This window comes from Pan troglodytes, chromosome 4, assembly GCF_028858775.2.
Source record: "Pan troglodytes isolate AG18354 chromosome 4, NHGRI_mPanTro3-v2.0_pri, whole genome shotgun sequence".
Classification (NCBI taxonomy): Eukaryota; Metazoa; Chordata; class Mammalia; order Primates; family Hominidae; genus Pan; species Pan troglodytes.
Window position 1 is genome coordinate 167,892,416 of NC_072402.2, and position 23,209 is coordinate 167,915,624.

A 23,209-nucleotide genomic window follows, 5' to 3' on the forward strand; every position below is an offset into this window, starting at 1 on the left:
CTTAACCCTCAAACTAACACTGGAAGGCAGTTATTATCGTTCCATACGATAGGTGAGGACATCTGCACTCTGAATGGTTAATCGCTTATCTGCATCTATACAACTAAGCAGGTGATAGAATAGGATTCAAACCCAAGTGGCTTCATTCCAGAGTCTGCACTTAACGCTACCGCTATCCTGTGCGACTCAAATGCAGATAAGGGTTGCAAAAGCCTGGCACACTGGGGGTAAGGAATGTCAGTGCTTTTTCCGCCAACGTGGCCGCGCGAGTCAGTTGTAACCCGGCATCCAGAACCTTCTCCGTAGGGGCCTTGCCTGGGACTACAACTCCCAGGATGCCGCAGGCGGAGAAGCTGGCCAATCAGGGGGCGCGGCTTCGCCTTCAGCGTCGGCTCCCTGCTCCTGTCAGAACCTCGGTGACGGTTGGCCAGGTGGGTAGTGACGGCTGCTCGGTCTTGAAGGATCCTAATCTGGTTTGGGAGGGTGAAGACCGCTGAAATTTCCAGGCTGCCCGAGGCTCCACCTTCCACCACCCAACGGGTGGGCGGTGGGCCAGACTGGCCTCGGGGCCTCACATCCCGCGCGGCAGTGGGCCAGGCTGGCCTCGGAGCCTCTCCCTGGGTGTCGGTTGGGCCGAGAAGGGGACGGTTGGCTGGGTGGGCCTGGCGGCTGGTGGCTGTCCGTAGGCCGGGGTCACTGAGGGCATTTTACATTTACCCTAATCCTGTCCACTTGGCAAGAAACTTAGTAAGCCCCAAAGGTTCATTCCAAATCCTGTCTGGGAGGGCGAGGACTGTGGAAACTTCCAGATGCCTCAGGCTCCATCTTTAGCTGTTGAGCGGGTGGTTGGGCCGCTCATGGCCCCAAAGATCTGGGGAGGTCTTCATGGGCAGTTGGGTCGCTGAGGGCCCTAAAGATCTGGGGCTCCTCCCAGGTGTCAGTTGGGCCAAGGAGGAGGCTGGGCTTTCAGAGTAGAACCTGCGGTGCTAACGATGGCTCTGCAGGGCTGCGGGCTGAGGGCCTGGGCGGCGTCCTGTGTCCCGGAGATGGCGCTCTAGTGGTATCAGGCCTTGAGTCAGCGACATCCTGGCTTCTGACCCCCCATTCCTATGGCCCCTACAGTCTGGTCTCCGCTTCCCCACTCCCGGTGAATTGCTGTTGGAGCAGCCTCTCCTTTCTGGGTAGTGGCCTGGCCGAGCTCCCTGGGGAGAGCTTGACCCAGACCTGTCCTGCCTCCAGTCCAGTCCCAGCTACATTGTTATATAGCACCCCAGTGTGCCCTCACCCCACCCACCCGCTGGGTGCTCGAGGGCCTAGGAGAACCAGAGTGGAAAGAGGCCACTGTCTTGGGCTCTAAAATCATTTAGTTTCTACTTTACTATTTTTAAAAAACTTTTTCCTTGTTTTTGAAGTTCTTTAATTCCACCACTCCACCCCTTGTTAAAATATCATCTTTCTTTTTCCCTGCAACTTGACTCTTGGTTTGGCATGCCCAAGGAAGGCAGCTGACATCCTGGAGAATGGGGTCTTGGGGGTAGATGCAAAGCGCATTTTATTAATGTCTGGGAAACAAAATTAGTTTTTTTACAGTGGCTCTGAAATGAGAGAAATTGCAGAAATTCTCCCTGCTCAGGAAAAGGTAGAGGCAAGGATTGACTTAAAGGTTAGTTTGTTTTCATTATTTTGGACAAGCAGCTTGACCCATGACTGCCCACCTTTCACACTGCTGGAGTTGTGTATGCTAATTGAGATGGAGTTTTTCAAGTCATTTTGAGAGACTGAACAGCTTAAGACTAGTTTCTAGTGAACCACCTCTCTGTATATTTGTATCTGACACAATTGGTTAAATACAGGTACTGTATAACATAGGAATGCGTTGATTTATACATTTCAGTTAACCAAAATTAAAATGTCTGTTACTCTAACTCCCAAAACCAAACCAGCCATTTGCCATACTCTTAGTGGATTATAATTGAATTATCCTCTTAATGAATTAGAATAAAATTCTTTTTTGAGTTTCACTGTGTACTTAAATCATATGTGGGCCCTGTTATTCAAGAATAAGTTAGAAAAAGACATGGACTTACATAAACAAAATTAGAGAAGATCTTAACACAAACGCTAAATTGTAAGGTAGTTTATAAGGGCTGAGGCTTTCTGAAAAGGGGACGTCTTCATTTCCATTGTAAGCCCTATCTTGTGGATATGGTTTGATTGAGGAAGGAACCTCATCCTATGAATTCCAGTTGGAGTTTTTAGTTGGAAAAATATTACGTAACACATTAATGCCTTTTGATGTTAGAATTCTAACCATTTATAAAGATTGTTTCATAATTATTTCTGAAATAACAGATTTATAGAAATACTGAAAATGTAAGTATTTTAAAAGTACACATAAATACTGATTTATACATTGTTTCTGTTTTTCTTTTAAAATCAGATGGGTAAGAAGCGTGTTACTGATCATAAGCTAAATGTGGACAAAGTAATTAAAAATATTAACACAATTTCTTCGGAGTTGAAGAAGATAAAAGGTAAGTATTGAATCACTAAAATGTTTGCATGTCATTGTTATAAAATAAATGATAGAGCCAATTTGTGTGTCTGCTGGGGTATAAGTAAATTTTGCCCACTAATTAGGATTTCTCTATTTCTTAACAAATGTTTTCAGTGGAAGTGAACTAGATCTCTAAAGATGAATTATGTTCGACTTTGGAGTTAGCAGACCTGAATTCCCATCCCTGACACTAATAAGCTTATCAGGTTGTCTAACCTCTGTAAATTTTACTTCCCTTCCTTCCCTTCAACACACCATTCAAGACTATGTCACATTCAGCAAAATTCATTGTCTTTATAAATTCTTACTAAGCCCCTAAGGTCCATTCCAAATTAAAAAGTATAAATTAGATTCTGTGACTTAAAGCTTCTTCATTTTAAACAGATTCATATAGTAGGATTAGACCTTATAGGTCATGATGTTTAGTCGCTCACCTCACAGACATATTCAGTTATTTTATCCCAAGAAAATTTCTGTGATTGAATATTTCTAGGGATAATCTATCCCTGACCAAACATTTCTTATGCTGGGGAACTTCCTGTCTCACTAGTCAATCCATTCTATTTTAAACAATTCCTTCTCACCAGCTAGCTGAAATCTGTTCCCCTATTGCTTTCACCTAAGAGTCCTATTTCTGACCATGAAAACTACACTGAATATGTAGTTATTCTTTTTAAAACAACTCTTGGGTATTTAAAGATAACCTGTGTCAGTTATGAGGCCTACATCTGTAAGTAACAAAAAAAAAACAACTTATACAATAAGGAAAAACAAGAAGATCCAAAGTAGCAGAGCCCTAAAGTTAATTCAGAGGTTTAAAGATTTTGTCAGGGACCAGGCTCTTTCCATCTTTCTGCTCTGTCATGTTCACTCTCTTTATTACTCCTCATGATCATTACCTTCAGAGGTGCTCGTATATAGACAGTCTCTTTTTATAAGTCTCCTCCCAGATCCCTCCAGCACAGTTCCCTTTCATTGGCCAGATTTGCATCACATGCTGATGCTTACAGCAGCCACAGCTAAGGGGACTGGGACTGCCAAGACCAGTTTGAACCAGTCAGAACTTACTACAGGAGCTGGGGAAAGGAACACCTCAAACAAAATCAAGCTGTGACTCCAAGAAGAAGAGGGCATGGCCGTTCGTTAGGCACCAAATAGTGAGTGCCTAATATGCTTTTTCCATGTGTTCTCCCTAGGACAGCATTTCCTGGACTTTGATCTGTGAACCCTGCTGTTTCAAGCGATGTTAATAGATGGTGTACAGTAGAACAGAGTCCATGTTCTTATGGCCAAATAAGTTTGGAAAGTGCTTTATGCTACATATTTCACAAATTTACAATACATATTAAGAAATCTGACTACCTTTAATTCATCATTTCTCAAAACCAGCTTCAACACCACAGTGAAGATTCTCCTTCTAAAATGCACATCTGCAGAAAACCCTCATTGGCTCACCATTGTCCTCAGGATAAAGTCTAAACATCTTAGAATGGACTATATGACCTGCTCAGATCATTCCCCTCCTTTCCTCTCTAGTCTCTTACTCTGTTCTTCCTGCATGTTCTGTGCTCCAGCTGTACTGAACTATTTGCATATCTCCACAAGTGCTTTTCTGTATCTGTTTCAACACATACTTGTCTGTCTGAAATCCCATTGCTATACGCTACCTCCAACACACCAGGTTAACTGCTAGTAGTCAAGGTCTCTTACAATGGAAAACTTTTTTTGAGCCAGCATGTTATCCTTTCTGCCTTTTGCTATCACCTGTTATACTATTTTATAATTGCATATTTCCTTACTTTTCTTATCCCTGCTCAACTGTAAGCTCCTTATGGGTATTTCTAGTACTTAACACCGTGCCTTGATTGATTCGATTCTTAAAAAATATTTATTAAATGAATAAATGGTTCTGGATGCTTGAACTCATTTAAAACAGTTAAGAAGCTTTAGATTCCCCCCAGACTTGATTATCTAATTGTTCTAGTTTGGAGAATATTCTTTCATAAACTAAAATGTAATAACTATATGATAGATGTTTTCTTGAGACATTGTATGGGTAGGTCAGGCAGTTAGACTCTGAGGGACCTGTAGAGCTACGCTAGGAAGATGGACTTCTGGTAGATGTAGAGGATTAAATGAACACTCTGTGCACCCTCACTTCCTCCCGTAAATAGTAATGTCAGCAGCCACCCTTTACAGAATTTACCATACTCCAGGACTCTTCTAAGAGCTCTGCATAAATGAACTCTCTTCATCATAATCCTATGAGGTAGGAACTATTGCCATTGGCATTTACAGATGTGTAAATAGAGAGATTTAACTTTTTCAAGGTCAAGCAACTAGTCAGTGGTACACCTGAGATTTAAATTTAAGTGATTTTTAAAGAGACAAAAATCCACAAGTAAAGAGATTCCAAGAAGAGATAACAAAACAAAAGGCAAATGGAGAAGCAAATAGACAAGTCTGAACCCCAAAGCCCAAAAATCTGAACCCTAAGCTGGCTGGGTAAAGCCAAAAATAGCCCCTACGACTCAATTCATGGTGGCACCAGGATCTTCTGGAAGTAGGGGTGAAATATGGATAATAGGAGGACTAGTTAAATATATAAGAATTGTAGATCCCTGAGGTCTCTTCTGCCCTCTGCATAGCTGGGCAGCTAACCCTTCACTGTGACAAAAGACTTGAGGTTAAAACAAGGATATTTGCCCTGGAACCACTAGTCATAGGTTGAGGGAAAGTAGTATACTGTAAAGAAGGACACTGAAACAAAGTTTACTTACCAAATTACAAGACCCCCAGTTTTTTTTCTTCACTGGGCTACCAAAATACTGGCAGCCAGATTTATACCCACCAAGTAGATTTTTCTCTCAGGAATCTGACCAGCCTAAGATAAAAGATCTAAAGATACTAATAGCAGAGGTTCTCCCAACAAAATAACCCAGCCAGAACACCCCACATTATTGAGTACCACAGGTGCAGAACTTCCAATTGTCTTTTTAGTGTCACAGTCTTAAATATGGGCAACTAAGGCACAACAGATATTTGAGGGACAAATCTAATATTAAAAAGCAGAGAAAAAATCAACAGATTCAATGAGGAAGAAACAGAAATAATGAGGGGAGATGAAAACTTCAAGAAATTATTAATATTCAGAGAGAAGAGAAGATACTGTATCCATGAAAAAGGAACTACATACTATAAAAAATATTCAGAGAACAAGAAGGAGCTCTTGGAAATTAAAAGTGTGACAATAGACATGAAAAACTCGATAGAAGGGTTGAAAGGTAAAATGAAGAAATTCCTCTAGAGTGTAAACAAAACAACAGAGATGGAAAGTGTTGGTGATGGGGAGGAAAAGGATTAGGAAGTGAAGGAAGTCCAACATCCAACAAATAAGAGTGTTAGAAAGAGAGAACATACACAAGGAATGAAGGGCAATTCATTAAAGAAATAAAGAAAACTTTCTAGAGTTGAAGGGCATGAGTTTCTACAATGAAAGAGTCCACCACAGTGCATGAAAATAGGCTCATACCAAGGCAGAATGTTGTGAAATTTCAGTCTACTGAGAGAACAAAAAGATCTGTAAAGCTTCTGAAAACAAAACAATCATATGAAAGTTCTCATATGACTCCAGCTTCACTGGAACCTAGAAGACAATGCAGCAGTGCCTTTGGAAATCTGAAAAAAATATGATTTCCAACCTAGATTTCTATAGCTAGTCAACCTAATTAAGGATTAGTGTAGAGAAATTTTCAGACATATAATTTTATTCCCTCTGGAAGTTACTGAGCCTATATGTCACCAAACAAGGGAACAGATCAAAAAGAGAAAGACACAGGAATTTGGGGAAAAGGGCACTCCACAGAATGGAGGGATAAAAGGAGTCTCTAGGATATTAGGGAAGGGAGTTCCCAAGATACCAGCTGTACAGCAGTGCTAGTAAGCAATCAGTTCAGATTGGAGCAAATCAGAAGGCTCCAGGAGAGGAGAGACGTTTAACAATAGAATAGCTAAGGTGTTGAATAACCCAAGAGCAAATTTACTCAATTGGGGGCCATTTAGGATATATTTCTGATAATGCAGCAATGAAAAAACCCAATTATTAACTCTGGTGGGTTGTGTGCAGGAAGGAAAATGTCATATGACAAGACTCAGCTGTGAAGAATATTTGTATAATTAACATTTAAACATTAGATAATTGAGCTAAGCAAAAATTTTTCCTGAAGTATATTGGGAGAGAAGAGGGTGTGTGAAAGAGCTGTATCTTAATCTTCTGTGTCAGAGGCAGGTAACACTGAAAATTGAAAAAAAAAAAAAATCAAATCTCAAAAAATTTAAAGTTACAGAGGTAAACACCACCGCACCCCTCCCCACAATAAAAATACTCAAAACAGACACACTGAAACGACCAAAGCAACAAAAACAAAGTGAGCTATAAAAAAAATTAAAAAATTAAAGTGGTTGCCTCTGGGAGATTGGAACTGCAGTTTTTTGTAATATGCCTTAGACTTATCTGATTCTTGGTACTATATGCATGTATAACATAGATAAAAATAAGTTAAAACCATATAAATCAAATTTGTATAAATCAAGTTGCAGTTTAGTGATAATAGCCGAGAAGTTGGGCTAAAGAGCACCCTTTTAGTAAGTTTTCATGTCATGCTTATTTTGTAATACATAAATCTTATTTTAAGTCAGAATGGGACACACTTAAGTTGTGGTTTGATCACTAATCACTTGGAAATTAGGAATTAGGAAGAAATAGCTACTTAAAGCAATAATAGTTTTTTATGACATATGTGCTACAATATAGTATCTCCTGTTTTGTTTTGCACAGAGCTCTCCCAGTTATTGCTTTGTGACCTTATCCTACATTTTAATCATCCCATCAAGACTGAGAACTTAGCAGAAGGAGAAAGAAACAACCCCCTCTTTGAAGAGTCTAAAATATCAGATGTATCCCTTGTTTCTAACAGTTTTTCTATCTGATTTCTTATTTGTTATGAGTTTCTGTTTTATTGTTGAACTAACAAATATTTGGGAGAGTTGAGTTTACTAATTTGTATATATATATAATTTAAAACAAAATAAAAATAGTGTAAACAAGCAGTTCATGTTCTTGAACGCTGTTTAATGTTTTGAAGAATGGCTTAACTTACGTCACTAATGGCAAGCGTATGACATAGGAAATTGGCCATGGGTCACTGCTTATCCTTTAGCTTATGCTTGAATTTGGCTCAGGGTGAAAGAGAGCTACTAAATTATTAATTGATGGCATGAGTTTATATTAATCAGAACTCTCCTGGTAGTGAACGCCAAGCACAACTCAACCAGCTGAAGCATTTATTGAGTCATGTGACTTGGAAGCACATAGTTGGAATAGATTTCAGGGATCCCACTAATTTGTCCATGCTTTTACTGTGTTTTTGTGTGTTGGCCTCGTTGTCTTCTATTGTAGACTGGTTCTTCCAGATAATTGGTAAATGGGAGTAGTTGCAGGGCAGCAGGCAGCTCCAAGTGTACAGCATTGCCTTTGGGGACCCCAGATAAAAGAGAGATCTTGTCTCAGGCTTCATGTTTAACATTCCAGAGAGTGACCCTGATTGACCCAGCTTTAGTAAGATGTTTATCACTGAGCAGGGTTCTGAGCAACTGTGACTGATGCACCTGGGGTCATATAGAAGGTCTGTGGCCAAAAGAGGCAAGGCCCAGCCAAAAGGAGTTGTCAATGCTTGAACAGAGAGAGAATGCTAGTCATGAAAACATTAGCTTCCCAACATTGATTTCAGTCATAGCCATGGAATAGAACATCTTAATCCTGATGGCACTTTCCACTAAGAGACTTAAAATGAGCTTTGGTTTGTTTTATAAACATGATTCGCTACCAAATAGTTGCTTTGAAATCTATCAGGTCCTTCATTTTAGATATTTTTGAATTGTAAAGATAGAATACGGCGAAGCAAGACAAGTGGAGCTTACTCGATACTAGAACCTATGGTGTATGCTATCCTTACTACCTTGTACCTAGCTCACTTGTTTAACACAGAAGAGCCACTAAGTAAATACTTGCTGAATAGCCCGTTGTGTAGACATGTAAATGAATGCAGGGTTTTCAGCCTTAAACTCCCAAGTTTTGGACCCTAAACTGAGAACTTCTGGTTGTTAAGGATGAGATTTTGTGAAACACCATTTTTATCATCAGTTAAAAGTCTCTACATTCTGCATACTCCTTATTTTAACATATCATCAGTTTTTAAATGGTGACTTCTTAGATTCCTTCCAATACCCCTTTTATTAGCTCATGAAAATGAAGATGCAAGATACTCTTTTCCATTTTGAAAACTTGTAGATTAAGCAGAGACACCAAAAATTGTTGCTAATAAAAGTTGTGCAATAACAACCAAGGTCCCAAAGGGAAAAACTTGAAGAACAACTGATTGTCACTATTTGGCTGAATACCAGCTTTTTAATCTGGCTGAATGCCTATATTTTTTGTTAAGTGATATTTGTAAACTGGAGGAAAGAGTTTAATTACCTCAAAGCACTTATACAGCCTGTTTGGGAAGGATGAGGAGAAGGGACTTTATGGCAGAGCTGTCAGGGGGATAACAAGAGAAGAGCCATATCTAATAGGAAAGTCTGATCACATTTAATCTAAAGTGTTGCTCCCTCGTCTTCCCAGGAAGCCTTTGGTAAAATCTATATCCCTGGACAATGCTTTTGGGGTTGGGAGAAGGCTGGTGGGGGGCTGTGATGGTTGGTGTGGGTGTGGAGACGAGAAGAAATGCCAACTTAACCCCAGATGTGTTCATTAAACCTAGACCCACGATACACCAAAGTCTCATCCCTAAATTTAAAATGTTTTCTTTTGGTATTTGTAGTTTAAATTTTTTTTAAGACAAAAATATAACAGTATGGACTAAAAGCCAACAAAGTTGTTTTAGGAAACCAAAAAAGTAAAGCAAAAGACTATTTTAATCCCAGAAGTTGTCTCAACATGCATTTATCTTTTCATAAAAAATTACATAAAAATCCCCCCAGGAAAAAATACCAAATAAGTAAGAGTGAAATTATATTTTTGAAGCCTCTTAAATTATTGCTGCTGAGAAAATGAGGTTTAGTGATTTTCAAATTACGTGTATAAAACTAATGAATGCCTCTGACTGACAGAGGTTTGGCTGTAAAAAACAAATCAGTTTTATGTGATACCAATAACTATTACTGTTTCAGTGTTTTAAAACTTGCCCCAAATTGTTTCTGTAGCTGTGTAAACTACTGTATTTTGAAATGGGCATTAAAAAAAAATCTTTTAAAAAATGAATTATTACAGTGCACTACTAGACTTCAAGTTGAACATGACTCATGCACTTTACAAACATTGAAGAAGAATAAATAAATTATGGGATACTTGACAGTCTTCATTTCAAACACTGTTTTTAAAGGAAAGGATAAAACCCTTGTGTTCATGGGGAGGGGTTCTGTTCAGTCCTAAGTGTTTGTCCGTTGACCAAGGCTGATTGATCTCGTGTTGGCAACAGAGGCAGGAGGACGGTTCATTTGCTCGGTTATAACTTGCTATGGGTACCCTGCAGCATGCGTTAATGTGCACTGGTATCTGGAACCTCGGTTTTTCCCATCAATGAGCAGAAGTGGCATTTTCCTGAAGTAGTCAATAATATCTGACACAGACAGAAAGTCCTGAAAGAGTCAAGATAGGGAGATGAGTCAACATTGGAATGAAAAGCAGGAACTTCACCTTCAGTTTTTTTATCTGCATAATATATCCTGCCTCTTCAAGTGATGAGGATTGTGGGAGGAAAAAATGTAAATGTGGCAATTAGTTTAATGATTTCTGCTATAGAACTTTGAAAAAATTCCTCATAAACATCCAACAAACCATAGATAAAGATAAAATATGGGCCGGGTGCGGTGATTCACGCCTGTAATCCCAGCACTTTGGGAGGCCAAGGCCGGTGGATCACCTGAGGTCAGGAGTTTGAGACCAGCTTGACCAACATGGTGAAACCCTGTCTCTGCTAGAAAATAGAAAAATATTAGCTGGGCTTGCTGGTATGCGCCTGTAATCCCAGCTGCTTGGGAGGCTGAGGCAGGAGAATTGCTTGAACCTGGGAGGCAGAGGTTGCAGTGAGCCGAGATTGCGCCATTGCCGCACTCCAGCCTGGGTGACAAGAAGGAAACTCCATCTCAAAAAAAAAAAAAAAAAAAAAAAAAAAAAAAAAAAAGATAAAATATGTGCGTGCGTGTGTATATATATATATATATATATATATATGTAATTTGAAATGCATATATTTTTAACTTCACATGAAGGGGTCATTTAAATAGTCACTATTACAATATTCTTGCCTCAGGGTGCTCTGTTTTTGGTTTTGGTTTTGGTTTCTGCATCTCTATTTCACCCCCAGTCATTAATAGTGTTAGGAAACATAAGGACTTAGGAGGTCAGACACGGTTCATGGTGTCTAGAGGTGGGATCTGCAGCATGGCACAGGAGTTCCTTCATGATCTCTCTGTTGTGTCCTCACTGCCACCTTCACACTCATAAAGGCTCAGCAACCAAGTATTTGCAGCCATAGCCTGGATCACCCCAGCCTTGATTGCTTGCTGGAGAGGGAAAAGCCTAACTCGTTTTTCTAGACGTGGGTCACAACTCACCTAGGAACCCTAACAGGATAATTCACTTCCTTTAAGACTAATCTGCTAGGTGCCTCCCTCCATGGGAGCTCCAATGGGTGGTTGGTCTGCACTTGTGTGTTTCCACACTGGACCAAGGTAAATCTTGAAGGGCAAATACCTCTGCTCCTATAGGGTCTGTGCAGCTCTATCCACTGCCAACCAGCGATTCAAACATTTGATCACAAGCATGCATTTTTTTTCTATTCATTAACATTATCATAACAGAAGTATGTGAAGCGGAAGTTATGGGTAAGCTGTTTCTCATTCTGGACATGTTTGATTCAGCTGGTCCTCCTCTTGGAACTTTGAACTTAGAGTATGTTTAGGGCATTACCTTCAGTTGTTAGTTTCCTTTGCAAAAAACTAGCCCTGAGGGTTTCTTTCCATCAGTTCTGATTATCACTCAAAAAGTGACTGGCATGAGAATCTAAACCTTGGCCTAACAGAGAAGAATTTCTTTGGCGATCTGGCCATCCTCACAGGGCCAAACCTCCATTTTGTTAAGAAATGAGCCAAGTATTTGAATAATCACCCCAGCAAATATTCTAATTTTTCCCCTTTTCCAGGTGGTGTCAACTTAAAATGCAGCCTACGTTAAAATTATGCCACAGAGGTGAATAATAGTGGGAACTTGCCTTTGACACCATCTAAATAGATTTTTTTAAGTTAACATACTTTTTCTTGATTTTGAAAATTATACATGTGATTATTTGAAATAAAAGATATACAAGAAAGAATCCTATGGCAGAAGTAACCATTGTAAAGATTTTGCTTTATTTCTCTTCCAATAAATGAAGGGCTTCACTCATGTGATTTAATCCTAAATTTGCCATACAGCATGGACTCCCAAAGATCGCTCCATGAAGGCATGCAGAGCGGCATAAATAAAGACTTTGGGAAAATGTCGAAATTTGAAATCCTTACCTCTTTCCCTCGGAGTCCAGTTCCCAACAAGTAAACTTGACTTTCCTTCTGATAACGGATCTGGATGTTGTAAACTTTATCTTTGTACAACACCATGAGGACATATGGATTGGTGGTTGTTTTTTTAGAGCTGTCTCTAACCAGAAATGTGCCATCCTAAAAAGACAAATTCCTGTTATTATGGGAGCAGTAAAAGTCAATATTTTTGTTGCTTGTAAGAGTAGTAGACAAGCCTCTAGGGATCTGACAAACATGTCAGTTGCACTTTGCAGCTTCTTGAGTGCAAAACCTGTCATTCAACGAACATTCAGTTCTCCAAACAGCTACATATCCCATGTGTCATGAGTTATTTTGCTATTAAGAAAGGCAACAGAGATTGTATCAAAGAAATTTCCAAGTCAATCTCATTAAAGCCTCCTGATAAAAACGGAATCTTTTGTTCAGTAATAAATAATGGGTGGTTGAGCGGATAAAAGGCCAGGAGAAATAAAAAACTTTATTGGTTAACTCAAGATATATCTTCCTAGTATTCCTGTGAGTTAATTCCCTAACCTTTCTTTTCCACATCCAAAGTCAGAAAACATCCAAATGCCATGAAATTCACCCTTCTTAAAACCCTGTGATCTCTAGATAGTCTTTCCTTCATCAGACACTTGAGCAAAATTGAATGCAGATGTTCTCTTTTCTTTTCTCTGATATTTGCTAAACTACTGATTGTCCTGTACTTTAAATTTCCATTCAATAAATTATTGCTACATAATATTAATACTGTAAAGATCTAATATTAAAATAGAATTAATTGGTAAGGACTCCTTTAAACTACTCCCTTCTCCTCATACCAAATCAGGATAGCTTTAAATAGCCATGAGTTGGCAATAATGACTTTCCTTTGTTCCTTTTATTGCAAGTTAATTGAGCCTGTCAGAACATCTCTGCTAAACAAACATACTTGTGGACCAGTGATTCACAGTCTTGGCTTCAAATTAGAATTACCTGGGAAGTTTTGAAGACTCCCTGAGCTGACACAGCACCCCAGAATAATTAGAATCTCAAGGTGAGACCCAGGAATCGGGATTTTTCAAAAGTTCTCCGGGTGATCTAGATGTGCAACTACTACTGAGAACTACTGGTGTGGAGTTTAAATGTGAAAGATGAAAGATTTTTGCTTTCCCGTTTCTGATGAATAAATCTAAGGTAAAGTTTCGGCACTGGCTACGGGAAATATGTTTAAGACTTTATGATATTAAAGGACTAGCTAGAAACGTCTAGGGCAAAAAGCAAAAAGTTGCTGCCGTCTCTTTAATATTGGTCCTTTCACATCAACATGGATGGCACGTCTGTGTTAAGAGGAAGATAGAACTGGTACGATGTTGGAACTTTGAGAGAAAGAGTCTCCTTCTGACACCATGTGATTCCTATGACAAGACAGACTCTTTCATTAATAAAATCTCCTAAGATGCTGCCAACCAAATGACTGCCTTGAGATTCTTCTGCCAGCCTAATGATTCCCGCGCCTAGGAATCCCTGCTATGGGTGCTGGTAGTTGTGAAGCTGGCACTAATGGGTCTCCTAGGTATTACAGAAAGCAACAGCACCTAGCAGAATTCCTAGCCTGTAATTGGTACTCAGGACAGGTCAGTTCCCTTCTCTGCCATTAATATTTATAACTATGTTAAAATAAACTATAGCACAATACCTGGTTTATCTTTCTAAGAGCAGCTTCTGCCTCTGGTCGGGTAATATAAGAAACGTACCACTCTTCATTTAATGAATTCTGAAAATGTAAATTTTTAGAAACTGAATAAATTTTACAGTTACAGATGTAAGTGAAAAGAAAAGCCTCTGAGTAATCATTTCCATAAATCACCACCTCAGTTCCAGGAGGTCTGAAACATTTGTTTTCTTAATTTGCATTCAGAGTCATTTAGCTGAGGCTAAATAGAAGATATTTTGTGCGAACTGCTTTTTATCATGACATTGGTTGCAAAAATGCCTGTGAATAAGAGTTCCTTACAGTATGGAACCTCTTCAGGAAAGATACAGATCCAGTAATTTCTTCAGTTTAGCATAATAACCTGCTTGATTAAAAACATGGGTTATTGAGCAGTTAAGTGACGAATCAAGGCCATAAACATAAAAAACAGGATTATTTTTCTTGCTGTTTAATGCAAAATACATGTTTGCCATTGAAAGAGTCTGAAAGAACGCCAAGGAAAAAGAACATATTGTTCATCTGGATCTTCTCCTTTAACTTTTTTTTCAAATAAATAAAATAAAACAAAGGGAAGATAAAAGTACAGAAGAACATTCAATGGGAGTTTCTGGCGATTCTTTTACCAGGGAAAAGGCAAACAAACAAAAATAAAAACATGCTCTCTTACCTCTTCCTCCGCAGGGGATGGGGGCCGAGGTTTGTTTGGAAGTGGCAAGGGGAAGTTTCTGCCTTCGGCTCTGATAGGTGGTCTGTTGCTAGGGCCTTCAAAAGTATAGAATTCTGAAAGTTAATTTACTGTAAGCTATTGTTTGCTGCCATCAAAAAACAAAACACATTCCCCCCGCTCCCCCTAAAAAACACCCTTGCAATTGGTCCTATAGTTGGCATTTTAAGAAACCAGGTCTTCAAAAATAATTTTCATCTGTTTGAAACCATGGGGGCTGCTCAGGCATTATTCTGTAATCATGCCAGTAAAACTTTGAGAAGAGAACCTCGACTTTGAGTGATTTTTCTAAATGTGCATGTTACATAATATAAAGTGACTAGATCCCTTTATAAAAAAATTTGCAATTGTTTTAATGAATGTGAACGTCAAAATGAATGCTCAAGAGACAAATTTTTGATAGATTCTTATAATATCATCATAGGCAGAATGGATTCCCAACAGCTGATGTAGGGACAATGCAATAATGAAGATAATTATGTTCTTAATGTTTCCACAAAAAGAAATGTAAGTGACCCAAGAGAAGACAAAATTACCTTGAGAATATTGCTAGCTTTTAGAATCAAAGTTTGCTACCCGCTGTTCTAACTAAACAGGTAGACTGTTCAACTCACATAGAAGGCACTACAGATCAGGAAGTTTTTATTGGGCACCTATTAATTACCCAGTGCTTGTGCCTCATCTTCTCTAAAACTCTTTTTTCCCATTTACAGTTCCTTGAAACTTTAGGAGAATGTTTCCTAATCTCAGGAAAGGTTTAGTTGTGTTTATTGCAGTTGCCCAGGGTATTTTCTATGTGCCAGGCTGTGGTTAAAAACAGAAAAATTCTGTGAGTCAAATGTTCTTTTAATTATTTATCCATCATTCATTCATACCTTCAACAAATATTTATTCAGCACAACTCTGTCCAGATCTTGAGTAAGGTGTCGTGTGTACATTTTTTTTAATCCTCACAGCAACATTATAAGGTAGGTATTGTCTTCATTTTCATATGGGGAAATACAGGCTCAGAGGCTAAGCAAATCATGTGCTATCAGTGGCAAAGCCAAAACTTAAACCTGTGGTTACCAAATGCTACTGTGCATGAGTCAGAATCCCTGGGCGACTTGCGAGCACCTGGGGCTCAGAAATCTGCATGTTAGCAAGTACTTCCGGTGGTTCTACACCACGGATTGTCACTACGTCTACCTTGTTACACCACTGAGGAGAGGAGAGTCACCTGGAAGGGCTAAAGCCTCCTGAGCCGCATCATCAAGATTATTTATGATGGTCCTTCCCTGTTTTTAAACAAGTCTCCTGAGCCACATCAACAGGATTGTTTAAGATGCTCCTTCCCTATTTCTAAACAAGCTGGCCCTGAGCTGCCAGTGCCTTCCTTCTCCAAGTTCCCAGTGCCTAGACAGATCTTCCCCATCCCCATTTTTTTGCAGTCCAACACTTGCACTTTCATAATGCTTGTTGAATGAATGAAACCTAACAATACAGGAGAGTAACAGAACCAAGGCGCGCATTGCATGGCCGTTCTACAGTTAAGAAATGATTCTCTTTCTGCCTCTGCACCTGCAGGCCAGCATCATAGAGTTCTAAGTCACAACAGAGAAGCACATACACTTTTTTATTGCAGTCACCTACCACCCTTAATATCTAGACTCTCAAGGGAGTCATGACAGGTTTTTGGACAATGCACAGCACAAACTTTACCCTTCTGATGTTGGAACAACCAGTAGAACCAGTAGAGAAGACCGAGGACCAGGTGTCCTGGCAGTCTTAGGGGAAAAGAGATCAATTTGGATCAAGCTAATGTTCCAAAAATAATTAACTATTTGCATTAATAAGCCCCATCACAGACTCATAAAACTGGAGATCTGTGGAACTTGCTTTGGAAAATAATGCTGTGATGTGTCTGGGACTCAGATGGCTACAGAGGCAAGGAGGTAACACAAATATGTGTTTGCAAAACACAGTGAATTTTGGGGATTGTGGAAAATTAGGGGTTGGGCGAGAAACTGTGAAAACCATGTGGTGAACGTGGACACCACCATAACCTCAAATGCTTAGAAAACATTGAAAACTTATTGGGTGCCACTGGCGTCGGCAGTGGGATCTCGCCCCTCTATGGAATGATGCATCCAACTGAATACCCTAGATGTGTTCTTGGAAAAAATGTTGATTCTCAGGCTATCAACTCACATTTACTAACATAGTTTTCTACTGAACACACACTGGCCCGTGCACACACTGCACGTGGAACATGACTGCAAAAAAAGTGGCTTTTTTGTTGTTGTTCTTCACAGCATTTTTTAAAAAATTTAAGTCAACATTCAAAAATTAAATAATTTCACTTTTCTTGAGAAAATATTGGAAAATCTGGCAATGCTAAGCCAGTTTCCTGGAATGCTACTTACTAGAGTTGGGTAACTTTCCCCAGTCATTTGATGCTCATTCGACAAGCATTTTTAAAGTGCCTACCAAGTGCCTGTCACTTGCAAGTCTTTAAGGATAAAAAACACAAATTAGTCCTGCCCCGGTGCCTTTCAAAGTGGTTCATGAACCAGCAGTCACAGCATCGCATGGAATATGTTAGAAATTCAGAAACTCAGGCCTCACCCCAGACCTCCTGAATTAGAATCTGCATGTTAACACAATTCCCAGGTGATCTGTATGCACGTTCAAGTTGCAGAACACTCTAAGCGAATACTAATCATGGACGTCCAGAGGTGGTATTATTAAAAACACAGGTCCCTGACTTCACTCCGGACTTACTGAATCAGAATCTGTGAGGTTAAGATCTCTTAGTTTGTATTTTGAACATGCTCCCCAACTCACAACCATGGACAGATTGATCATGGAAATCTAAAACTGCAGAGAAAGGCAAACAGGATTCTGAGGATTCCGTAGGGAAACCAGAGCCGGAGGACTAGTTCTGCACAGGAAGATTGGGGATGAGGGCTGGCTTCCTGGTGAAGTGTGTGTAGGTGTGTCCATGTGTGTATGTGTGTATGCATGTGCATGTGTGTGCATGTATTGTGTATGTGTGTATATGTGTATACCTGTGTGCACGTGTATATATGTGTACATGTGTATGCATGTGTGTGTGTGCATGTATATGTGCATGTGTGTATGGGCATGTATATGTATACGTGTGTGTGCGTGTGTTGTGTTTTAGGGACTATCCTATCATTCCGACAGCCCTTGGCACACTGCAGACACGGAATTAAATGTTGAATGAGGAAATCAGATGCTTTTAGGAAACAATAAAACCCTTGTCGAAAGCTTTTGGGACAGGTTAGGGATCCAGTCATAAAGGCATGATGGCTGAAGCACGTCACAAAAGCCCAGAGTACAAACCTTGAGAGAAGTATGGCGGCAGGGAGGCACTCTGTGGAAAACTGCTGTTACTGAGGAGACAGAAAAAGAACAAAATTTATTTGGATTGGGGTGATGGGGCCAGACAGGGGAGCTGGGTTAGGGAAGCCAGGCTGCAAATGCTTCTTGATTTGGTATCACTTTCCCTGCTGCCCCCAAAACCATGGGGCCTGGGCACAGGGACAGAACACAGAACACAGGGAATGGAACTACATTCCGCTGTGGACCATGCCAAAGTCTAACAAGCTTTATAAAGCAGAACAGCAACAACATTCAACTGTGTAAAGGGCACTTAACAGTTACTTTAAAAATTGGCTGCAACTTGAGCTCTTTGAGTTGGGAGAATACAGAAGTCCTCTTCTCAGAAGACTTCCCTTTTGCTAGGAAATTATATTAATGGGCTTGTCTTTGGTGAGCAGTGAATCCCCAGGGCTTAGGGTCTGCAAGGAGAGAGTAAGCCAGGTGAGAAGGGAAGTGCATGTTAGGTGGGCTCTGCAGCAGAGGGTGATAGCATTTGCAGGGCTGGGGTGGGGAGGCGGGCCCAGAGGGCCCTGAAATGCTGTCTGTTCCCTCCACACTGAGCAGCAACTCCTGCACCCATCAGTCCAAACCTTTGGGAAAAGTCTGCTCTGCACAGCAACCTTGTGTGAGTGGGATTTTGTGCAAATGAAGGATGGAGTTGGGGCTAGCGTGGAGGAAAGCAGCAGGAGGGTCAGCAGACAAGGGCAGCAGATGCCAGCGGGAAGAGGGAGAAAAGCAGCAGAAACTCAGGGCCAGAGGGTCCCAGGGCAGAGGAAACATTGTGAGAATCCTGCTAGGAGTTGGTGGGGGTAGATGAGTCTTGTGGGTGGTTGAGTTTTCTACAATATTAGGGAAGGATCTTGGCTTCTCTCCTTGAATATTAAGGGAGAAGGTAAGCCTACAGGGCTGGAGGACTTGGGGGACACCACAGGCTGCCCGTGGGCTTGTTTGGGGATAATGACTGGGCCTTTCTCCTGTTCATGCATCTGCCCCTGGGCGGCCTCATACCAGCCCTGAGAAACACAGCTGCTACTGAGAAAACAGGGGGACAGAGATTGCAATGAATTCCTAGCATCAGCCAAGCACGAGGCGCATTTTCTCAGTCTCCCCAACCAAGATGCGGATGAACTTCAAGTACTTAGACTAACTGGGTTTCTTAATTATTGTTGTTTGTTTGAACTCATAAAGTGAAAATATTCTTTGTTTTCTACCAAAAGGCCCATTCTATCTGGAGGGATCAAGGAGGAAGTCAATTCCTCACCCCTCTCACCTCAAGCAGAGACTCAGAGGACACTGGTGGATTAACATATCGTTCTTAATGCTCAGTTTGGTTTTATGTCTTAAGACCCAAAATGTTCAGAGCCTACTATCTACCTGTCATTCCCTTCTTTCTCAATCTGCCTGGCATTACTTCAGTACTAGATGGACCTAAACATTATATTAAGCTAGAATTTCATGATAGAGCTACAAACCTTTCTGAGAATGCTCCAGGCATGTGAGAGGATGGGAGAGAGTTCATGGGACTTGGCTTAGTAGATCTTGAAGGGAAAGTGTTGGAGCTCATAGGAAGTAGTGCTGGCTGGGGCAAAGGTCTTTGATGCACTGTGCAGAAGTAGAAAACAATGAATAAGATTGGCAGGCCCCAGCTGTCACTAAGAAACATTCTATAACCGCCCCCTAGTTAGAAACAGCCAGTATAAAGGGGACACAAAAATCCAGCAGATCAGATGTAATTAGGAAGTAGTAGGATGGAACCTTGCTCCCAGGGTGTTTCTAGATGACTTAACCACCATAGAATCCATTTACAAAGGGGTGCAGATCTAGATGATACTCCAAAAATACACATTGATTTTGTTTTTCATTTTTGAAACATTAACTTGGCAGAAAATTGTCAGCTGGAAACCTTATAAATTTCAGAAATGATTTACAAGTTTTGTTTTATGAAAGTCAAAATTGTATGCTATCTCATTCATTGGCAGTTACTGATTCTTTACCCACATGTGTTAGAAGACATAAATGTGAGAAATGTTTCCATCAAACCATGCATGCAATTTTACATTTTGTGATATGATTAAATAATCTGCACTGTTACACATGAATTTAGTCTTCTTCGGTAATCTAACCAAGTAATCCATTTTACTATAGTTATGTGGTATGCCAATTGACATAAGTCTACTTAATACTAATTTAAGACTTATAATTGATTCTACGGGGTTTCTGTGCTAAACAATTCCACTTGAATGCCTGAGCAGGAAAATGAAAGAATGAGTTATAAGCTGTAAGAATGTGTTTCCGAACATACCATCATCTTCATCCTGGGAAAGGGAAGAAAAAAAAAGATATTAAGCTATCATCAAAATACAATTCTTAAAATAAAAACTGCATTTCTCAATCAAATAAATCAAATAAGTATCTGTTTCTTTCTCTGGCAGTTATACATCCTCATAATAAATATACTGTGGAGAATAATAGAAGTTGCTAAGTGTTTTACAATTTCTTAATACAAACAGTCATCTAAGGGCATTCCAGTATGAGACTCTCCTCATATACTCAGCATGAAATAGATTCTGAGGTGCCTAAAAGGGCCCAAAGATATAATAATATTGACAATATCTACAATGTGTCCAAAAGATTCATACTCAAGATTTCATTCAGTTCCCCTAGTGACCCTCCAAAAATTTAACATCCTCATTTTACAAAAGCATGATGCTGAGGAAGCTTCCTTAGCTTGCCAGGAGTTGCAGAGATGGATTCAACCCCAAATATGTCTGACCAAAGCTCAGTCTTCTTTTTGGCTCTCTTTTGCAATGGCCACTCTTCTTAAGATCAATAAGACCATATTTATACGGTGGCTTACAAGGTTCATCTACAACCCTCGCCATTTTTATCTTCAGAGCAACCTTGGGAAATTAGACAAGGGAGGGGCTATTTTCTCTTCCACTCAGATAAGAAATGAGGTTCAAAGAGAAAAAATGATGTTGCCACCAACTAGTAGACCAAAAGGGCCAGCTTGAACTTGTTTAGTTAGGCCAGATCTGTAATGATGAAACAGCATCTTTCTCAAAGTGTTGTTAGAAGGATTAAATTAGCTACTACTTGTGCCTGGCTTATGTTAAGTGCTCTTTAATAAAAGTTTGCCATCATCAATCCTATCACACACTGAGAGAAGGCGAAAAAGGCCACAGTCAAAATCATTCATCCCAGTTGGCCAACTGGGAGTCCCAGCAAAGAGCTGCATAAATAAACACACATGGGCTCACAAACCCCACACGACAAAATCACTCTTCAATACTTTTGCAAGTATATTCCATCTGGTTCCAGAAAATACAACTCCCAGATTCTCATGAGCACAAGTGTCAATCCTCCCAGAGACAGAGAACCTGGAATGTGATGTTATCCTCACTGTCCAGCCTTACCTCTGCCTTGTTCCTATCTCTGCAGCCAAGCCACTGTTCTCACTGTCCCTGCAGCCTCCGTGGGCACTGGTATCCACCTGCTCAGGACACTCCTGAGGGGAATTCCCATGGGCTTTCTTTAAGAATGACTCTATTCTGTGTCCTCCCTATCATTCAATGGCCTGCATAAATCTCACCTCCTCTAGGAAGTCACTGCTGGCTCCTTGAGCCACATGGCACACTTTCTTCCCTCAGCCCCACAGAGCATCCCGTGATTGCATGCTGTCTGGCATGAGGGGTTGTGAGTGTGCCTGCCTCCATAAGATCTCAGCACTTCATCGGAACAAGCACAGCATCTAGCACAGAGCTGCAAAAATAGCAGGCGCTTTTGGGCTGAGCCCTTGAATGACAGCAGGGGTCTGATGGCCTTCAGAGGGCTTATGGTGTAGAGAAACTCAGCAGATCTGGGTTCAGATCTGGCTCTTTATAAGCATGCAATTTGCAAAGAGTACCTTATTCCTTCTGAGCCTCAATTTCCTCTCCGTAAAAGAGAAAAGATGTTTCCTTATGGGTTCATTATACTCATATGTAAAGCGAGAAATACTCAACTATCCTGGTTTTCCTGGGATGGAGATAGTTCTTGGGACAGGGGACTTTTCAGTGCTAAAACTGACAGCATCCCTCGCAAACAGGGACAACTGGTCATAGTTAACTAGCATGGCAATGTGCATATGGTAAGCATTCAAGAAATGCTATTTCCCCTCTTTTTCAGGTTGTGGAAGTATTGAAAAGGAAAACAGTAGCCTTGGAAATTTAGGCATGGTCCAAACTTCTGGCCTTCCCTTACTTTATCCTCTTTTTCTCCTTGTGCCCTGTAATTACCAGCCCCTGGTAATGGGGCTGCAATTAAGCTGGCCACTCTGGGAGCTCTTAGAGGGACATGAGCCAAACAACACAGCATGATGGGCTCCAGACAATGACAAAGGCCCAAAGACAGAGGCACCAGCCCTTAAGAGACGAGACCCCTGGGTGCAGGACCTGCTCCAGGTGCTGGGCCAAGGCCAAGGTGGATGGAGTCCCAACCTCCTAAGAGCCTGCGCTTCTTTTCCCTGTATCCAGCACTTACAAACTGACATTTTGTACTTACATTCTCTCTTCTGTCTGGTCCCCATCCATGCCTGAAATGAATTAGGGCAAATAAAAAGAACTGAGCATGAAGAGTTTCAAAGAGCCAGCCCTAGAATACAGTTTTGCTTCATTGAATAATGAGAAATCGAACCCACTGAGCCTAGGGAAGATGGGAAGCAACAGACCCCCACAGAGCAGGGGAGAGGGGGTGGAAGGGAGATCTGGTTACTCCATGTTCTGCCATCATTGCAAGCTGAGCTAGGCAAACCTTTGTTCTGCGTAACTAATGAAGCAAATAATTATGTGTGTGTATATATATATATACATACACTCTGTATATATATATACACACTGTATATATATATACATATACACACTGTGTATATATATACACTGTGTGTATATATATATATACAGTGTGTACATATATATATACACTGTGTGTATATATATACTCTATATGTATATGTACACACACACTATATGTATATATACACACACACACACACACATATATGTGGTTTAGTCAGCAAACTAACTCTTTAGTAGCTATTAAATTTTACTGAGCTGTTGTTTTTCCCAAGAAATGAAAACATTTTAGGTAATATTCTCCCTTGCTCTTGTTTTAAAACAGCCCTCTCAGGGCCCACCTTGGTGTAAAGAGAAGACAATTAGAAAATGTT

At 40.4% G+C, this 23,209-nt stretch overlaps 2 protein-coding genes across 9 annotated transcripts in view; one reads left to right on the plus strand and one right to left on the minus strand.

Moving 5' to 3' along the window:
• Nucleotides 1-328: 328 nt before the first annotated feature.
• C5H5orf58 (chromosome 5 C5orf58 homolog) lies at nucleotides 329-7,666 on the plus strand. Of its 6 annotated transcripts, none has more exons than XM_001141996.6 (4): nucleotides 329-431; nucleotides 1,580-1,663; nucleotides 2,441-2,534; nucleotides 7,395-7,666. In XM_001141996.6, the coding sequence occupies exons 1-4, from the start codon at nucleotides 336-338 to the stop codon at nucleotides 7,544-7,546; spliced, it is 426 nt and encodes a 141-aa protein (XP_001141996.2). In that variant the 5' UTR covers nucleotides 329-335; the 3' UTR covers nucleotides 7,547-7,666. The 6 variants fall into 6 exon arrangements, with proteins under 6 accessions (XP_001141996.2, XP_016809664.1, XP_063667735.1 ...); XM_016954175.3 differs by having other exon boundaries at nucleotides 356-431; nucleotides 1,591-1,663; XM_063811665.1 differs by having other exon boundaries at nucleotides 430-540.
• Nucleotides 7,667-9,514: 1,848 nt separating this feature from the next.
• The window catches only part of LCP2 (lymphocyte cytosolic protein 2), a 50,183-nt gene continuing 36,488 nt past the window's right edge, over nucleotides 9,515-23,209 (minus strand). For 2 of the 3 annotated variants that reach the window (XM_016954166.3, XM_001150122.8), the window contains 8 exons: nucleotides 22,546-22,576; nucleotides 20,306-20,318; nucleotides 19,476-19,605; nucleotides 17,965-18,014; nucleotides 14,560-14,654; nucleotides 13,875-13,952; nucleotides 12,179-12,334; nucleotides 9,515-10,255 (listed from right to left, as the gene is read on the minus strand). In XM_016954166.3, coding sequence (XP_016809655.1) covers nucleotides 10,133-10,255; nucleotides 12,179-12,334; nucleotides 13,875-13,952; nucleotides 14,560-14,654; nucleotides 17,965-18,014; nucleotides 19,476-19,605; nucleotides 20,306-20,318; nucleotides 22,546-22,576 — 676 coding nt within the window. In that variant the 3' untranslated portion in view covers nucleotides 9,515-10,132. The remainder of the gene's footprint in view (nucleotides 10,256-12,178; nucleotides 12,335-13,874; nucleotides 13,953-14,559; nucleotides 14,655-17,964; nucleotides 18,015-19,475; nucleotides 19,606-20,305; nucleotides 20,319-22,545; nucleotides 22,577-23,209) is intronic. The other variant, XM_016954165.3, reaches the window with a different exon arrangement.

Coding starts and splice junctions, on each gene's coding strand:
- C5H5orf58 (XM_001141996.6), top strand. CDS start 336: ATGCCGCAGGCGGAGAAGCTGGCCAATCAGGGGGCGCGGCTTCGCCTT. Junction 1,664..2,440: donor AGGCAAGGATTGACTTAAAG/GTTAGTTTGTTT, acceptor TTTTAAAATCAG/ATGGGTAAGAAGCGTGTTAC. Junction 2,535..7,394: donor GGAGTTGAAGAAGATAAAAG/GTAAGTATTGAA, acceptor TGTTTTGCACAG/AGCTCTCCCAGTTATTGCTT.